The sequence below is a fragment of the Thunnus albacares genome, chromosome 19 (assembly GCF_914725855.1).
Source record: "Thunnus albacares chromosome 19, fThuAlb1.1, whole genome shotgun sequence".
NCBI classification, from domain to species: Eukaryota; Metazoa; Chordata; class Actinopteri; order Scombriformes; family Scombridae; genus Thunnus; species Thunnus albacares.
In genome coordinates, this window is record NC_058124.1 from 27,455,696 (window position 1) to 27,476,066 (window position 20,371).

A 20,371-nucleotide genomic window follows, 5' to 3' on the forward strand; every position below is an offset into this window, starting at 1 on the left:
GGACAGTACTGTATATATATAACAAATATAGAGTTATATGCAGCGATTGCAGCCCATTGAGAGACACTGTGTGCATTGACACACGAGGCACAGCAGCATAACTTAATTATTTAAATCTCCGACACGCCGTCAGGATCTAATGTTAATTAATGTTCTGTGTCCTGATAAATCCTGAGCTCATTATGTCGAGCAGCGCAACAAAACGAAAAACTGTAGTTATCAACTTGACAGGAAAAAAGAAACTATTCAGCAACGTTAATCTTTGACGAGGAAAACGGGTCAGGGGAACGGGGAAAACAGGAAAAAACGGGAGGTGGATTATGTTCTTTTAATTCATATGAAAAACAGAGAAACAAAATAATGCATTTCTTTATCCTGTTATCAAACAAGTTGAACACAGGAGGCAGTAATTCAATTTCACAGTCCTTAAATGTGGTCCAGGACACATTGCGTTTACACTGTTAAATGAATGCGGCCCAGACCACCTCTGAATGTGGTCTGAGTGATCGGATCTCACACCTGTATTTAGAGCTGTCTACATGTGATCGGATCACCCGAGACGGACGTTAATACCAGGTGTAAACAAGGCCAGAGAGAAAGTGAGAGAGAGAGAGAGAGGTCAGGTCATTCACCTCAATCTTTGTTGTTTCAGTGTAAAATGCCGACTCAGCACTTCAAGCCGTACCTGAAGCAAGATTTACCCAAGAGGCTTCACTACGCCAACAACCGCAGGATCGAGGACGTTCACCTGCTGATGGAGAGGAAGTGGCACATCGCCAGGTGATGTTTCAATAATTATTACATATGTGTAATTACCATAAAGAAATACAACAGCCTCTGTTCTCCATATACAATAACTAAAATGGACTAAATAAAATAAAGAATATATAAAATAACGATAAAATAAACCAATAAGAACAGAGTATAAAGATATAACTCTGTGCTGAATATGCAGTACTCTGTACAATGATAGACTCATGTTGTTAAATGTAGTTTAAAAAAGGTTTTAAAAGGTTTTAAAAGTAAAAAATATTTTTGGTTAAAGACTGCGGAAGCGTTTGATCATTAGAAAATATTTTTGAAATGATATTTTTGTACTTGTTTCAGGAAAATGCCAGAAAAATTGAGGACTCGATGTGGATTCTTTGGTGACCATGGCTTCGACAACAAGATAACCAGCATGAGGGTACTGTGTTGTTTCACAGTTTCTTTAATATTATCATTATGCCTCTTTTTAACTTCCGTATCATACTATACCAGCCTCATAATGTTTGCACTGTACTGTATATAATAACACACCCCTGTGGTTGCTAGATTATTGCATTTCACCTGATGTCTTTTTGAGATAAACCCAATAACACCCCCAAAATTTTATTTACTCCCATTTCACTGTAGATGTTTTGAAACTCAACATATGGCTCCAGAACAAAACAAAAGTGTATTTTAAAGGTTCCTCATGCTAACCACAATGATCTTTACTGAAAAACTAAAATACCTGATAAACCCACACCATGTTACTCTTAAACAGGGAGTTAAAATGTTATTTTGCTGCAGAAATCACCACGACATCATCTGCAAACTGCTTCTGATGCATCACACAGCAACCTTTTAGTCCAGCTGCTGTTTAAGAACTAAAAGCATATTACAAAATCTATGCATTTTGCCACTGATTTACAAAAGTACTACACCTTTCTTTGTTTTAATGAGTACACTTCTCTTTTATCTTTCTGGCAGACGATCTTCATGGGCCATGGTCCGAGCTTTAAGTTCCAGAAAAAAGTGCCAGAGTTTGAAAATATAGAATTATACAACGTCATGTGTGGTGAGACTATTTTTTTGTGTTATTTTTTTGTTTATTTTATGTTAATGTAATAATTTATGTTTAAATTCCTGTAATTTTGGTAGTAAAAATATTTTGTAAACCAACTTTATAATATGATGATGGTTTTTTATCATTGATATACTGATTGGACAGGACCGCCAAACTGTTACAATTAGTATATCCTGCAAAACATTTTCATATATAGCCATATATCCTAAAAAACATGTTTTTTGTAACATGTGGTTAAATAAATAGTTGCTGAAATTATGGTTTTAGTCTTTGTTTTGTGTAGTTTAATAAAAGAAATAAACAGTCTGCACGGTCAGTGCATCAGTCATGTACTTCAGTTAATATGTATATATGAAACAATTGTGAGGTTTTTCTCACAACAAGATGAAACCTGGTCGATTATTCCCCAACATTTACCGATTCAAAGATTTTTTTTTCGATCAACTTGCTGTCATAGACTTGTTAGGACTGAGACCGGCCCCAAACAACGGTACATACGGCAGCCTGAACGACATGCTGAAGGAGCCGCCGTACCAACCCACCATGCCAGAGGAAGTGACGCCTCCGTCTCCCGTGTCTGACTCTGGTCAGATCACTGTGACCCATGACCTCGGCTGCAGCTGCGACGATGAGGTCAGCAGAGGACAGTGACGTTGCAAAATATCTTTTTCTAACATCAGATAAGATTGAGCTGTACACTATTTGTACACTATTTACAGCTGGCTCCAATTAAATATTTGTCCACAAGGTGGCAGAAAAACATTTAAAAAAAACTGACATCTTGTGTGTTTTTCTGTCACAGAACAAAGTGGAGCAGATCATTGGAGCCTTCGGTCATGCACCAGATGGACTCTACAGCTACAGTAGGTTTCTTTTACACGTCAGTCTGTAAGGATGAATAACTTTGTATGTTCATGCTACAACAGGAACACTGGACCACTGGACAGCTGTATGTCAGTGACCACTAAAGACAATCAATTCTTTGTCTAACTGCATGTTACTGCAGGGAGATTCTTCTAGACTGCAGACTCATATTAAACCAAATGACTGACAGCCAAAGAGAAAAAATTACTTCTTTGCCCACAACCTGTTTAAAACATGTTAAAATTTTAATTAAGTATTTGACCGTTATCTTAGAATTTTCCATCCTCATTAATTGTCACAGGTGACTTCTGGTTTAATGCAACTTTCTCCAACTTGTTAATTGATTTGTTGTTATTGCAGTGCTGAGGTGGTGTTCCAGTTTTCCACTTTTTTCCCAGTTTCTATTGTTTTTAAAGCAGCTATATTTTTTATCATAACAATGTATTCACTGTCAGTGTGTAATGTGTTGGTTGTGGCTCGTAGTGATGAATGAACAGAGAATTATCAGTGACTCTGCAGCTCCTCTCGGCTTTACAGAGCTTTATAGTGAGTTTCAGGTCATTGTTTATCTGTCCGGCTGCATCTCTACTCTTATCTCTACAGCAGGCAGCTGTTTTCAGAGACAAAGCTCTTAAAAGCCTCTGTACACTACCTGCTCAGCACCAAACGGCAAACAGACACAGTTAGCTGTAGACTAGCTGGTGAACATAGTGGAGCATTTAGCAGCTAAAGAGCCAGATATTTCCCTCAGGAGTTGGTAGAGAGCAAAAACAGAAGCTAAAAGAGAGTGAATATTGGACTTACATTCACCAGGTGGACAGAAACACGACTCCAAATGAATGATAATGTTGCTCCGTAACTGCTGGATGTGGAAATAAACACCTGTTAGCTAACAAGTTCAACATATCAACTTAAAAAGTGATGATACAGACAGGTGACAAATTAAAGGAAAAACCAACATAAAGTGTCTTAGTAAGGTGTTGAACCACCAGAACAGCTTCAATGCACCTTAGCATTGATTCTACAGTCCCTGAACTCTTCTGGAGGGATGAACACTTTATACCGTAAGATCAAACAATTGGTAACCAAAAGGTAGGGAGGTAGGGCATTTGCATACAGGATCAAGGCAGTATAGTAAAGGGGGGGGGGGGGGGGCTCTCGGGTAGGTGAAATCAAGGGGGCAAAAACAGGGTGGGGCGCTGCATTCAGACAGGATCAAAAAGGTCAAAATCAGCAAGGGTCAAAGGCAGGAAAGACACACAGTTGGCATCTTGTTGATCAAGGAGTTGTTCCCAGACAACACTTGATTATCAAGTCTCTACCCAAATGTGTATTTTCACCTTCATTTTCCTTACATATCACACTAATGCACGAGCACCACGGTCATAAAATGTGCACTGTTGACCACAATTTTCTGCCCCTTTATACTGATGTCTTTCCCATAAATCTAAATGCAGATGTCACTTCAGTTACTGTTCCTCTTGAAACACGAGCCAGATGAACAGTCTTTGTGACTGAAGCTCCTGCCATTCGTGCCCCAACAATAAACCCTCTTTCAAAGTCACTTAGATCTTTTCCTCTTGCCAAAGAGCATGATTGGATGTTAATTGCTTAATTGTACCATGCAGTGCACCTGTGTGGAAGCATCTGCATTCGTTATGTTTCTCCACTCATATATTCAGGTTTTTAGCTGTGACCAGCAGCTCTATAGCTCACTCTGCTGGTTGGTCAGTTGGTCCCACCCTTTGGCCACCACAGGAGGCTGAAAGTATATTTGAATGCATATTTACGTGGATGTGCATGTGTGTACGTCACCTGTCTGTATGTCAGTGTTTAGTTTAGTTTATTAGGATCCCCATTAGCTGTTACACTAGGCAACAGATACTCTTCCTGGGGTCCACATTGAACACAAAATACATCCAATAAAATCAAGATAAAATGGAAAGAAAACAACAATTTTTTAAAATCATAAAGAAAAAAACAGTAGTAGCGTCATGTTCAGTACTTGTTCATGTGAGTGACCATGTAGGGCTGCGCACCATATTGATATTTATATCAATCAATCATGATATGAGACTAGATATTGTCTTAGATTTTTGGCATAAGTGTTGTCTTTTCCTGGTTTTAAAGGCTGTGTTACAGTAAAGTGATGTATTTTTCTGAACTTACCAGACTGTTCTAGTTGTTCTATTATTTACCTTTACACACTTAGTCATTATATGCATATTATTTATAATTACTTATCAAAAAGCTCATTGTGTCATCAATAGTCATCCCTACGACGAGATATATAGTCAAAAATATTGTGACATTTGATTTTGTCCATATTGTCCAGCTCTATGGCAGAGTGGCCAAAAAATCAGTTTCTGCAAGTTTAAAAAGACATTTTATAATCTATAACTTTTATGACCTCTAGTGGTGAACAGTAGGAACAGCAAAAAAAACAAAACACAGAGAGAGAAGCTTTACACAGTGTAGAGGCGTCTAAGCTGAAACATCTTTCTGTTGGTCAGTGGAAGTAACTGTGTGTGTGTGTGTGTGTGTGTGTGTGTGTGTGTGTGTGTGTGTGTGTGTGTGTGTGTTTCTTTATGCAGACAGCACTCACCTGCCGTTTGGTCGTCCAGCCGTGATGTTTGACACTCACTACAGTTTGCTTCATCACGTGGAGTTCATCAGCGGATACAGCAAAGAGCTGGCAATGCCTATGTGGACGGCATACACACTGCCACGACAGGTACACACACACACACACACACACACACACATATAAATACCGATACCACATGTCATGTAGTGGCTGCAAATTATGAACACTACTTTACACCAACTTGAACATTATGTTCATTTTTTTTTACAAATTTCTGACTGAAAATTGAAAACTTTAATTTAGTAACTTTAATTTGCACGGTTGCACATTTACATCACTGCCTATTCTTCATTTTTTTTACTGATTTTCTTCCAGGCAGTTATTGGTTTTATTCTGTTTCAATTACTATCTTGCATGGAAATGAGAAAACTCTTCACTTACTGCTGGAATATTTATTAGTTTACAAGTTTTTTCATTTTTATTCAAGTTGTGCTTTCCTCTGATGCACCTGTTGCATGTTCAGCTGTGCAAAGACTTTATTCACTTTCCATAAGAATTAACTTGAAGAGATTCATGAAATTAACAGTTTCTTATAGTCATTTATCATCTCTGGGTTTTTTTTGTGAGGTTACATCCTGTGGATTGATTGATTGATTGATTGAATTGTTTATTTAAGTGACCTTAACCTTTATGGTGCCCAGCCCATATGGGCTTACAAGACACTAGACAAAAATAACCAAGATGGCCACATGACATATCGTAATGTTCAGTTACATTTCACAACATTTACATGTTTACATGGAGGAAATGTCCCGTTATGATGGATACAATGTTCTCTGTCTTAGCTGTCAAGCATCTCCTATAAATTTCGTTACAATAAAAAATTCCATATTAAAAATCGGATAACCAAAACAAATCAGGGTTTTTCAATTCTATCTTTTCAAACAAACAATTCCTTAAGTCATTGTACAAAAGGCAATGAAATACAAAATGAAATTCATCCTCGACAACACCAAGATCACAAAGAAACGCAGCTGTGAGTGCAGGGGGACTGCTTTGAGAACTTTCAGTGGTGATGCGTTCAAGGACATTCAAATTTTTTAAAATCTGGTGCACTTTTGATGTAAGATATGACAAAATTCATCAGTGATAGCTTACTGTTTGCTTCTAGATGCAACATTTCTAGATTTTTTTTTTGTTTGTTGTTAAAGCAGCCTATTAGCTTTTTATTAGTTGTGCAATGTCAGTGCTTCCTTGAACACATCATTAGGCAAAGGAATGCAGGCTTGCAACAGCATTACATCATGTTAACGACAAATTTGACCCAGAAAAAAATAAAGATGGATGACCAGTGATGGATCATCTGTCTGTATTAAGTTTCAAGTGTCAGCACGTTGATTTTAATAGCACACTTAAAATAAAGTCCAATAAACAGCTGCCCGGAACACAATAATACATATATCACTTGATGATGATATCACTTATATACTGAACTGTGGGTCCTGAAAGTTTCTCCGAAAACTGTGACACAATATATCTCATGCTTGTACTAACAACATGACCATATGTTTCCTCACAGCTCTTGACTCTCAGCTTTTCATTTAGTTAAACCAGGCGTCGGCCCACATCAACAACACACTGAACACTACATGTTGTTGTTTGCACTGAGTGACTGTTTGTTTTGTGGCTCGGCGGAACACTGACGAAGCGGCACAAACATGCAAACATAAACACACACACGTCCATCAACACCAATAAACACGCAGACTCACAGAATCTTAGACTCTCAACACGCAGTTTATCAGGTGTTTACAGGAACACGCTGCAGGTTTACAAGCCGCAGCTGAATACATGCCATCGTGCATGAACAGCAACAAAAACACACACAGGCATGCAGTATGCGTCAGCACCACTAACACTTCGCGCTTTATTTTTTTGCTGCAGATGACACAAGAACAAGAATTTTCTTCTTCACTTGTTTTTCTCTTTCTTTACTGTTTGTTTGCTCTCTTCCTCTTCTTCCTTGTCATCTCCCTCTATGTCTTCAAACAACCTTCTTATGCAGTAAAACTTGAACCAGAGCAACAGATGGTCTGAGCTTGCAGTTAAGAGTCCGGGAATGGTATTTGAGAAACATGTCATTATTTTACAAGAGCTCCCTCCTGCACCTTCGTCACAATAGTTTCGCTCTGATGTGTCTGAAACTCTCCTATGGTGAAATCGTGGCATTTCACAGAGCGAATTCCCGCAAGTGGTCGGTATGTGTCTTTTGTCGATGTGGTTGTTAGAGATGATTCAACTGGATGTTTTTGGCTCGTCAGTAAATATCCTGCCTTGACAAACACCATGGAACCACTGTTCCTCCTCCACATACATTTAGGATTTTTACTGATATATCTTGAGGTCTTGTTTAGAAACCAGCTGGACAAACTGGGGGATGGAATGTTACTCAAGACATTTACTCGAGCACTGTACTTAAAGGATGGGTTTATAATTTTTCAAGTTTGTCTTAAACAGTCAGGAGCCAAAATGAACAGTGAAACATGTTTTTCTTGCTGTAATCATTCCTCCTGTTCATACTGACCATTAGAAGATCCTGTCAGAATGCACTTACACTGGAAGTGATGGAGGACAAAATCCACAGTCCTCCTTCTGTGCAAAAATGTATTTAAAAGTTTATCTGAAGCTAATATGAAGCTTCAGCGTCCAAATGAGTCAAATCAAGTAGATATCTTTCAACGTTACAGTCTTTTTAGTGCCAAAGTCCCTCTTTTTGTTACTATACTTCCACCTGCAGCTCAACAGGGAAACACTGTCTGAGGAAACACAAAGAGGGAATTTGATGCTAAAAAGACTGTAAATGTGTCAGATATCCACTTGATATGAAGAATAGAAGCTTCACAGAGACTTTTAAATGACTGTGTGGACACACTGTGGATTTTGGCCTCCATCACTTCCATTGAAAGCACATTTGAAGGATCTTTTAATATCCAGTATGAACAGGAGGAATGATTACAGCGAGGAAAACCTCTTTCACTGCCCATATGGACACCTGACTGCTGGTTTAAGACAGACTTGAAAAACTGCATGCCTTTATAACATCCAGATTCGATTACTTTAATGCAGTTTTCTTTGGCCCAGCTATGACAGCAACAAAAACGCAGCTGCCAGAGACCTCACAAGATCTAAGAAGTTGGATCATATCACACATGTCCCGATGTCTGTCTTTGCATTGGCTACCAATTCAAGCGAGAGCTGATTTAAAAAAATGGATCGGCTCCTTCGTATATCTCCAGTCTCATTACGCCCATCATGTCCTTTACGTTACTTAACTGTTCCTCACTTTTAATAAAACATCTTTTGGGGGTAGAACATTTTCCCACCAAGCTCCACATCACTTGGAATAAACTTCCGCTGCACATTTGGGAGGCGAGCTCTGTTAATGTTTTCAAATCTAGTCTCCGTGTGTAATGACCTCTCCTAAGCTGGGAACTGAAGTAGAGTTGATCCTCTGACGAATCTCTTAAAAAGAATCTAAAAAAAATAAGATAAATGCTATTTAATCCTTAGAAAAAAGTTGATTTCACTATTTGAATTAAAGTACTATCAATGGCTGAAAGGCAAAACCTCCGATCTGAAAAATGCGCTTTTTTGAGAAAACAAAAAAAAACTTGTTTTCTTGCAGAATGTTATTTATTAAGGATACCCAACACATAAAACACTGTTTTTGGACTATATTATTATATTATGTGTTATAGATATTAATGCATCGCAAAGTGCAGATAGGAGCTTTTGCACTTGGTGCAAGTTGGAAGAGGTTCTACAAAACAATACTTCTAAATGAAGTTAATAATATAAATTAAATTAAAAATAAAATAAAGTTTGTTTTCAGGTAAAGAGATGTAGTAAATGTAATTGTTACTACATTGTAGTATACTCGGGTCAGAACTCCTTAAATTCAGTGTATTTGCTTCCTCGTCCACTGGAAATGAATGTTCAGTGATTGTGTGACTCACTCGTGCTGCAGCCTCTCTACACATCCAGAGACTCTGTGTTGTGTTTTTGTTTTGTTGTGTGACTTTTCTGTCACAATGAAGGGCGAGATTATCTTGATTATCTCACAGACAGACTGAATATGAGCAGCCTTCCTTGTTCTCATCATCCAAAGTGAAATCCACCAATCAGAAAATTCTGCAGATAGGAGGTTTAGCGCTTTGACCATCGATAACTGAGTTTGTTGTCTGTGTCTCTCAGGAGGACATCACTCCGGTTCCGGAGGTTTCTGCTGGCGCTCAGTGTGTCCGAGTCGACTTCAGAGTCTCCGCTGATCACAGCTTGAGCTGCACCGCCTACAGCCAGAACAACCACCTCACCTACGGCTTCCTCTTCCCCCCAGGTAACCCTGCAGGCCGGACACAGGACGCTCTTCACATTAAATGTACATATTGAACATATACAGTGAATATAACAGCTACTTCAAAAGCTAAAAATGAAACACGGTAACGCTCTACCAGCTTGTGACTGAGCCTGCACGTTGAATACTGTCTGATTCCTGTTTTATTAATGTGTCTGTCGGTCCTTCACTTTATTTAACTATTAACAGGTTGTCGTTGTAAAAAAGACAGAATGCTTGCTTAAACAAATCTATGCTACAGATTTGGCTACGTGATAATAGTGAAATCAACTGAAACATAAATCAAATACAGTAAGATAATAAAATATAACATGCAATAAAATATCCTTATAAATTTGTCAAAAAATGTCAATATCATTAACTTCAATCAGTAGAAAACCACAAAATATCCAGTTTCCAGTGCTGTTACTGGTATATTTTAAAATAAGTATACTTTTCATATCTTTATTAAATGACAAAAATCTCACCTTTATTTGGATTTTTTTGTCCAGTTTTAAAGGATGAAGGTCAAGTTTCAGTATTTTAGTTGTTGTTCTGTTCCTCACTGAAATGATCATTGATCCTGTGAGTTGACTATTTTCATAACTACATATCTTTTCAATGTGAGATCAGTCTATAAAGCTCTTATAACATGATAAATAACTGGGATTTATATAATAATGTGATCAAATTCATTGACAACCAAGTGTTAAACAGCTTTCATTACTGTTAAAAGTCTTTACAGAACAAACTACTACTGATTTGTTGATTGTGCGGCTGTCAAATAAAACAAAATAATGTTTTTATGGCAACATTTCATAAGATTTTTAGCTGCACAGACAAACACAGACTGTAGAGGAAAAGTCTGGATGCTGAGTGTGTTGTGTGTGTGTGTGTGTTTTATCGGCAGAGCTGGCGTCGTCTCCTGAGTCCAGATACGACGCTTCGCTCATCACCAACACTGTGCCCATGTACCCGGCCTTCAAGAGTGAGTAACACACTTCACTTCATTTACTTTATCTTTATATCGATCTTTGAGGGGAATCTGGGGCATCAAACTGATAAATTGATGCTTCAGTGAAGAAACATATAGTAAACATTCGAGAATGTGAATAAAACAAATGAGCAGAAGTCGGATCAAATAACACTGTAGCTGCTTTTTACTAAATATTAAACCAGGAAACATGAAACCTCCACGTTAGATTTTCTTTGCACACTAATCTTTTAAAATGAGCTGTGGAAAGATGGCAGCATCATTTAGGAGGTCTCATGTATGAGGAAAACACTGCAGAGTTTCAACAGTGAGAATCAGAGAACGGGGCTCATGCAGGAACATTTTCATATTCTTCTCCTGAAACTCTCGGACTTATTTCTGTGAGTTTTGCTCGTACCGACGTAGTCAGATTCAACAAACTCTCTTAATTTCACAACCTTGTATTAAATCTCTGGTTTTAGCCGCATGAACGTCACCTGTTTTCATCATTAGCATCATCGACGCTCTTAAAACGCCCATATGAGGCGAACTGTTTTGTTCTGTTTTTGGGTGAGTTTCATTCACAGAAATTTGAGTGAAAAGACAAAATTGAAACCAGCAGACACATGTATCAGTGTCAGTCGTCATATTAGAGGAGCTGGAACTATTAGAAAGCATGAATCCATCTGAGCAGCAGCTGCACTGTGACAGAAATAAAGAGGGAAACGCTTTGACACAAAGTCTTTCTAAATCAGGGATGTCAAACTCATTTTCACTGAGGGCCAGATGTAACTTTTAAACCCACATTACTCCATCAATCAACCATCAAACTATCCAAGAGAAGAAAGAAAAATAACATCAAACACAAGTTATGACATTAACTTTCTTCAAAACGTTTTTGTTATAGTTGAGAGGGGCAGAATATTTATAAAACCAACAATTGTGAACTGCTAAGAACATGTGTGACAAAATGCCGACGTAGATCGTTCTCTTTGACCACAGACGTCGCCTCAGAACACAGAAGACGTACCGGTTTTTCTCCTTGAAGCACAAACATGTTTTCTCCTTCCCGTCTTTCTTGAAACCGCCTTCCGTCTGCATCACTTTTTCTCTTTCTGGACATTTTGGGGTCATTATTTATATTTTTCAATTCCACTTGTTGGGATAATGGCATTGATGTGGATACATCACGGTCTAGTGGCAGGATACGGTCACTTTGTGGGTAACATAATCGGCATGCATTGTGGGAAATGTAGCTTTATTGTAGTTTATTTTTATTTTTTCAGACCTTTTTCTCTTGCGGGCCACATAAAATGACATGGCGGGCCACATAAAATAACATCCCTCTAAGTAAACTGGCAGCCATGAAGATGATTATATGAGGAGGTCAGTTCATGACCTGTACAAAGGCTCTGGATTTCGTTCATACACAAGAGATAATTCGAAGTACAAGAAAACTAGTAAAGATTTTCTGTAAATCACGTGTTCGTGTTCGAGTGCTTCTTGCATGAGGCCCTTTGTGTCTGTAAGAAGATTATGAGCTACAACCTTAAATCAAGTTCAACTGTTGCATCTGACTCAACCAAACAAATAGAAAAAGGGATTTGATTTTGATTTGATTTGATTTTTTGATTTGGATTTGAAGGCATGTTTTTCTGCGTTATTCAGACGTCAGCGTGTACCAGATTTATTTGTCCCCTCTCTCTCTTCCTGTACATCAGCCTCATCCAGTCGTGTCACATGACACAAAGGACAGAAACACGGTGATGTCAGGTCTGAGCAAGGACCGCCTGACACCCATTGTTCCTGGAGGGGGGGGGGAGAGAGGACTTATCAGGACAAAACAGCCCCCTCTGAAACGCTGTCTCATGCAGATACATGTCATTCATCATCGTCGACAGTGGAACAGAAAGTCTTTGTGGAGACGGGGAAGGGATCGGTTTCATTAGAATTCAGCAGGAAACAGAATGCGTCACAGTTCTTATTTTTATATTTTCAGTCATCCAAAATGACAAAGTTTGACAGTTCAGATCAGGTCAAAGATGTGGTTGAAAACAAGTTTCCAGAGAAGACAGCAGCTGCTTCTTTAAGGACTCTTTAAGTACTTTTAACTGATGTCTTATCAAAATTATACAAACATTTTTATTTTCTAGCTTATTTAAGGATGTTAAATTTGCTTTGGTCGATTCTTTTGAATAATATTTTACTCCTATCAACTTTTTGTTAAACAGCTGTTTTAAAAATGAGTGGATTACATTTATTATTGCATTTAATGGATCACTTAAGCTTTTATTCATATATAGTAATTATGTAGAGCTTTACAAAAGTAAGTTGTTAAATTAGATGTAAAATCAGAAGTTTAACAATTAATCAATCAATTAAAATCAAAATATCACAACCTGCAAATCTATTTCTTTAACAAATCCAGTGAATGTACATGACTTCATCTGTGAAAGTAAATGTTTACTGACAAAGAGAGAGAGAGAGATGACGCACTTTATGTACGATAAACTATCGAACTTTATTTATATAGCGTGTCGTAGACAACGCCGGGTGGTCCAAAGTGCTTAACAGCACACACGGACGGAAACAAAACAAGAACAACGGAGAAAAAACACAACAGATGAAAAGAAAAGAGGAAAATGAAAATAGTTTTTATTTATTTGAAGGATTCTCTGCTTGTTGGCAGAACCTTTTGATTTCTGCAGCTTTTCACAGCCAGTTGTATAATTCTACCTTTAAAATTAATAAATAATGAACAAGTATTTTCTTTTCACAGTGGAAAAACCTTTGAAACTCAGTGTTGAAATACAGTATTTTATTTATAATTGAATAGTAAATCAATTAAATGTGCAGTGAAACTAAAACGTGAAGATTCAGGTTTGTTTTTCTGCAGAGCCCCAATCATATCTGTGAATGACTGATGTCTGATATTTACGCAGAGGCCAGTTAAAAAAAAAAAAGTCCCTTTGTCTTCTTGTGTGCGTGCAGGAGTGTGGACTTACCTGCAGGGGACGCTGCTGAGACGTTACGCCGAAGAAAACAACGGCATCAACGTTCTCGCTGGACCGATCTTTGACTACAACTACGACGGCCTCCGCGACACCACAGAGAAGATAAAAGAGTAAGACTCAAGAGTTTCCATGGTGGTCAACTGGCAGTTACAGACCATAATACTGCAGCGGTAACAGAACTGGCAGATCCAAAAATGCTTAGTGGAAGGTCTGTTTACAGTTTTCCAGAGCTTTCAGTCACATCTTGTGGGCTTCATCAGCTAGAGCAGGAATACAGGAGCTGGAGAAAGTCATAAAATATAGTAAACAGAGAAATAACAAAAGTTACTTTAAACATTATTATATTGATATTAGAAATTACATCAAATATTTTAAAGTATGTTAAGCTCACTGCAATTTGATTTTTTTTATGTTTAAGTGCTTATGAGCTTATATTTTTCATGCAGTCTTACTGAATAATATAACATGTCTCCTGCTGCCTTCATGAACATCAGAATAACAAATTTCAAGTGTTGGATTCAGTCAAAGTTGGTTAAACTAAAGGCATCTTCACGCTGTGCAATTATGGGTTGTCTGCGACCAACGTTGACAATCGTCAGAGAAACGTGGTGAAATCTTTAGTCGTCAGTCCAAAACGGTGTCCTGGATCTGGATCCTGGATCTCACTGAAACTCGTCCACCGATGATCAAATTTGGCGCTTTGGCGACCAAAGACTGAGTCTGCAGCTACGACCCACGTCTACACAAACAAACCAATCAGAATACGACATGAAATGACACAGAACACACCGGCCGACGTGACATCTTGTAAGTGCAGTTATTTGAATAAAGTTTAGGGAGAAACTTAATACGTCCATGACACACACACAAACCAAAACCATGGAGGTGAAATGAAGAAGAAGTTTGTGTGACTTTGCTGCGGACGGATGATGGCGACGTGTCTACGATTCGCCACGCATTCGTCTCACACTCTGACAGCCTCAAACTGACACAGATTGAAAGAAAAAAAAACAAGAAAACAAACAAAAAATTAACAGAAACAAAATCACTAAAAAAAGAAAGTAGTCCAAATGATATGATGTCTGCGAAGATTCTCAGTCATCCAGGTCATATTTATCCAGGGACGGTTGAATCGAGAGCAGCTGGACTTGGTTGTTGATACTTGAAGACATTTCATCTCTTCTTCACTTCTAATCTACTGTTGAGGACTCCAAGGTATTTAACCTCTGTGGGGTCGTTATCAAGGTCATTGATACCACTTGATTCATTAGTGGAAGTTTCATTGCTGTCTTTTCATGCCTTCACATCTGGCCTTGTGAAATCTCCAACGACCGTCGTTTACACTCGGCCTCGGGTGACTCCAACGACTCTCACGACTGTCGTTACAACAGCCAGAAGCACTAACGAACCAAGTGGTATCAATGACCTTGATAACGACCCCACAGAGGTTAAATACCTGGAATTGAAGAGGCTCCTTGGATGAGAGCCTCTTAAAATAACTACAACCAAGTCCAGTCGCCCTCGATCGAACCCTCCTTGGACAAATTATATGATATTACAGTAAAACAAAAAGCTTAACAGTTACAGTCAGAGGAGAAATGTAATTAATTATCTTATCTCTCACATCAGACACATCGCAAAGAGGTTCTGAGGTTCTGTTTAGAAATTTTTAGCAACATTTATTATTTTTATCACTGTTCTTCATTAAATGATTTTAAATGTGTTTTTGCAGTACTGCGGTCACTCTAGTTTGTACTAATGATCTTTGGGACAAATTATTGTGATAAACTGTCATTTTTCACTTATTTTGATTGTTTCTTCACAATGTAAAATGTTTGAATCTGTTGAGTGTTTTTAGTTTTGTTGAGACTCCAGACTACAGCTGACCAGGCACATTTAATCTGATATTTTTATTAAATATTAAAACAAACAAAACTTAGTTAGCAATAACTGACTGTGACTTAATCAAGCACCTGGTTCATCTGTGCAGGTCCGCGGCCGACGCTCCACCTGTTCCCACACACTTCTACACGGTGGTGACGAGCTGCCAGGAGCTGAACCAGACGGTGGAGGAGTGCGACGGCGCGCTGAAGGTCTTTTCCTTCCTGCTTCCTCACAGACCGGATAATAGTGAGACCTGCAATGTGAGTCCAACCAGCCCCAGCAGGGGTCAGCGTTGTCCCAGCTGTCACCGCATGCTGGGACAACGCAGTTCAGTTCAGGCTCTGATACAGTAAGAGCAGAAAGGAGACACACACAGTGAGAAGGTTGTGTGCCAGATTGCTCAGTTTGACCTTTGTCACTGTTGCACTTTGACCCAGCTGAAATTCACCTATGGTGAAACTGTGGCATGTCACAGAGTGTATTCCCGCAAGAAGCATAAAAGAAAATACGTTTACGTCAGCATGGATAGAAAAGTCATAGTACATGTTTTTTTATGTTGTTAGGGGAGATGATTCAACTGGTCTCTTTTGAAGCTGCTGCTTGTTTTGGCTCCTCAGCAAATATCCTACGTTGATGAACATCATGGAACTGCTGTTGCGCCTCCAAATACTTAGAAGGACTTTAACTGATAATCTTGAGGTCATGTTTAGAAATCAGCTTGACAAACAGAGAGGTGAGTCTGGAGTCCAAATGAACATTAAACCTGTTTTTCTTGCTGTAATCATTCCTCTTGTTCACACTGACCATTAGAAGATCCCTTCATAATGACCTTACAATGGAAGCTAATATGAAGCTTCAGCGTCCAAATGAGTCAAATCAAGTAGATATCTTTCAACATTACAGTCTTTTTAGTGCCAAAGTCCCTCTTTTTGTTACTATACTTCCACCTGCAGCTCAACAGGGAAACACAAAGAGGGAATTTGATGCTAAAAAAGACTGTAAATGTGTCAGATATCCACTTGATATGACTAACTCAGACTGTTGAAGCCTCATATAAGCTTCACATCAACTTTTGGCCTCCATAACTTCCATTGAAAGCACATTTGAAGGATCTTTTAATATCCAGTATGAACAGGAGGAATGATTACAGCGAGGAAAACCTCTTTCACTGTTCATATGAACACCTGACTGTTGTTTTAAGACACACTTGAAAAATTGTGAACCTGTCCTTTAAGTACAAATACTCTCATGCACTTTACTTGATTATTTCCATCTCATGCCACTTTATGCTTCTACTCCATTATAATGAATCATTGTAAGTTCGTTCCACTAGATGCCACTAAATTCTACATACTGCTTCCTCCACCACTGGATAAACTGATCAGGAAGATGCAAAAGTTGGGGAAATTTGGGGATTTTTATTTTTTTACTCAACCAGACAGTCTGTCACGTGTTTAAGGAGGCTTATTAAGGGTCTTGCATACAAACTCAAAGTGCTTCATGGTACTTTAACAGTAGCGTTATTTTTTTTTGACATTTTTGCTGATTTTGTGGAGCATTAACAAGGAAAAGTTGGACTTTGACAAGAAGAAACAAACAAGTGAGTAAAATTGAATGAAATGTTTGAGTTTAAACTAAGATAAACTATCAAATTCAAAATAATTTCGCAACTTTTAAGCTATGATATTTGTTAAGTTCAATTGGGTAATTGTTTTGACGTGATGTTATGTCAGAGTTTATAGCTGATACAGGCAGTGACTGTGCCTTGAAAACTGCAAAACAAGCATCAAATGACTGTCATTCACCTATGATGCTTAAAACATCATAAACATGAACGTTAATCACAGTAAATAACAGTGGTAATAGTGAGTCACAGTCTCAGTGTAGTCTCAACAAATATGTTGCCAAATGTCAAACAAAGCAGACTTTTGATCTGCAAAGATGATTACTTACAATCAAGTCACCCGCTGTGACTCATAGACAGTCAGCTGGGTCAGAATACAGAAAACAGCTGAAACTGACAGTCACAGTTTCAGTTTAGCATAAAAATAGGTGCTAAGTCAAACTACTGTTTTGGATGGCATTTCTGTCCATTTCCAGTAACTGCAGTTTTACAAGGAAAAAGCCCTATTATGAGTGTAATATCCTCAGTACATATGCTTTGGATAACTTTATAAGTTAGAGAAACACCTTTTCCTCCTCAGGACCGTGATGCCACTTATATATGTATGCATGACAACAGTTTTACTGAGGAGCAAAAAAAGCTCATCAAATCATTGCAAATTAAAGGCGTGACAAGAATATTATTAACCTTCAAGAACTACGTTTGTCTACCAAAAATTATATGTGGGTACTTTAAATACAGACTCTCATAAATATTCTTTGATAAGATTCAGATGAACAGAAAAATGTCCAGTCAACAAAACTGATTAAAAAACATATGTAAAAATTACCTGATAAAATATCTCTATTCAGAGTTTACAAAGTGTGACATTGCAACAAGGAATAAGGACAAAATGTGAAAGGTAATGGGAAAACAATTTAGAAGTAATTTCGAAGAGACAGAGTTGGTCTGTTTTTAGTTTTGCAACGTTAATAATTACTTATATTAGAAATACACACGTAAAGAAATGAAACAAACGAGCAAAGAAAAATGGCAACATACTAATAGCTATATACCTGAAATGAGGGGCAAAAAAGGTAGTTAACACTGTCAGCACTGTTGTGGATATTTTGAGCACCTCAGTGGAGAAAAGTGGACACGAGCCTTTAATGTCTTAAAGCTGAAAAAGCTTACTGAAGTACTCGATCAAGGAGAACTGCAATAGCGAACTTCAAAGTCATCTGCAAATCGGATGCTTTCTCTTTCCGTTCTGCCTCTGAAAGTCTGAGGGTCTTCACAGTGTCAGTTCAGGTCACGTTGCATGGAACATCAGGTCACTGTCAGCACATTTTGGTTTGAATGTCCTCCGAGCTTGGTGACCATGGCGATGCAGATTTACCCTCTATCAGAGAGGTTTCTGCTTTCCTGAAAAACATCACAGACAGCTGGAGTCTCAAGGAGAGGAGAAAATGCCTCCTTCCTGCTTAAGAATTACAGTGTGACCTCAAGGCCCAGGCTTGACCCAGTGTAACCCAATCTGAACCCCTAAAGATGGAAAATTCCATAAAAAAGCACTACATTTATTGAAAGAGCAACATTTTGTTCATGCAGTAGACCTTTTGTCAGACATTGAACTCACCACTTGTTCATTGGAACTGTAACTTCGGCGGTTTTGTGCATTCATTTGGCGTCTCTGTCTGCCAAAGAAGCTCTGATATAAACTGACTTTTTATCAATGCTTTGGTCACATTTTAACTTTTGGATCTTGGTTGTTTTTTTGTTTTTTTTTTACCATTTTTTACTCTTGATTGGACAAAGGAGTTTAATCATCTGGCGCCTGGATTGTAAATAACAGAGAAACAAACTGAGCACATGCTCATATCGCTTGGCGGCTTGACCCAACTCACTCAGCTTGTTTTTAACATGTAAGCTAGCTAACGGAGCTAGCTAACTTAGCCAACAGTGACTTCAGTTATCAGTGTCAAGCCCATCTGTCTGTGTCAGCTGCATCCGTCTTTCTTCAAAGATTACAAAGTTGGAAGGCTGAATCTCTATGCTCTACCAGATCCATGAAGCTGAGAAGCTCATGGACACCATCATCTTCAGGGCAGCACAAACCAACACATCCTGAGACCCAGAGCCTCTGATGCCTCTGCTCCCTGTCCTACTGCTGACGCTGCCTCTCCTCCAGTCATCGTTCCAGAGACCTGGGTCCGGCTCGGAGCTAGACCCAAAACTCCAGTCAGCTCTATTCCTTCACACCACGAACCCTGGACCCTGATCACTACTCGCAGCACGAGAGGAAAGCTTCCCTTTCATACACTTCCTAACCATGGTATTAAGTCAGATAATAAATGCAACATCCACAGCATGCATGGCTTCCCTCCTCTGGATGGGGAATACCAACCTCCACCTTCAGCTCTCCCGTTGCCTTCGATCCCCCCAGCAGCCATACTGGGACACTCCTCTCACACCAGTGTTTGCCGCCCAAATCCACACTTTACACCAGCACCGTTACCTCTCTTCCAGACCTAATAATTTGAACCAGCTGTCCTCCCACCATGATTGTTAAGCCACCACCAAAGAGTGGATGAATTTCCTCCATCTAAAGCCTGACAAAACAGTTAATTTTTTCCTGGCTATACTTCTGTAATTCCATCTTTAGTTAGTCAAACATTTAGCAGACAGACCTTTAACCAGAACCAGCCATAGGTCCCACATCACCTTTGTTCTTGCTTCCCTCCATTAGCTTCCTGTAAAATTCAGGATCAACCACAAGATCCTGCTGATTACATATAAAGGCATGAGATGACCTCTAGCAGTTCTGACCTCCTCGTTCTTCATTCCACGTCTACGATCTTCAAATCTCGGTCTTTTATCTATTCCTCACGCAAAACAAAAGGTGACCACACATTTGCAGTCTGAAACCCAACTCTGTGGCATCATCTTCCACAATCTATTAGATCTGCCTAAAAACTCATTTCTACTGTGGGGTATTATATTTTATATTGTAAATTACACTATTTTGTTAATCTTTTTGTTTTAATTTTGCATATGTGTGTGTTTGTGAAGCGCTGTGTAGCTTTGTGTTTTAAAAAAGTGTTAAGTGTTAAAAGTGTATAAATAAAGCTTTACTTACTTACTTACCACATGAAACATACTTTAAACATACTTTATATTCGAGCTACAGGCTTACATGGACAGACTGTAGTTTAATCATTC

At 38.6% G+C, this 20,371-nt stretch overlaps 1 protein-coding gene across 1 annotated transcript in view; it reads left to right on the forward strand.

Annotated features, from left to right (window-relative positions):
- Nucleotides 1-20,371, forward strand: part of LOC122970554 (ectonucleotide pyrophosphatase/phosphodiesterase family member 2) — a 73,977-nt gene that overhangs the window by 26,378 nt on the left and 27,228 nt on the right. The window contains exons 15-24 of the mRNA XM_044336735.1: nt 653-780; nt 1,108-1,186; nt 1,735-1,822; nt 2,289-2,464; nt 2,634-2,694; nt 5,290-5,429; nt 9,537-9,678; nt 10,586-10,663; nt 13,640-13,772; nt 15,653-15,806. Coding sequence (XP_044192670.1) covers nt 653-780; nt 1,108-1,186; nt 1,735-1,822; nt 2,289-2,464; nt 2,634-2,694; nt 5,290-5,429; nt 9,537-9,678; nt 10,586-10,663; nt 13,640-13,772; nt 15,653-15,806 — 1,179 coding nt within the window. The remainder of the gene's footprint in view (nt 1-652; nt 781-1,107; nt 1,187-1,734; nt 1,823-2,288; nt 2,465-2,633; nt 2,695-5,289; nt 5,430-9,536; nt 9,679-10,585; nt 10,664-13,639; nt 13,773-15,652; nt 15,807-20,371) is intronic.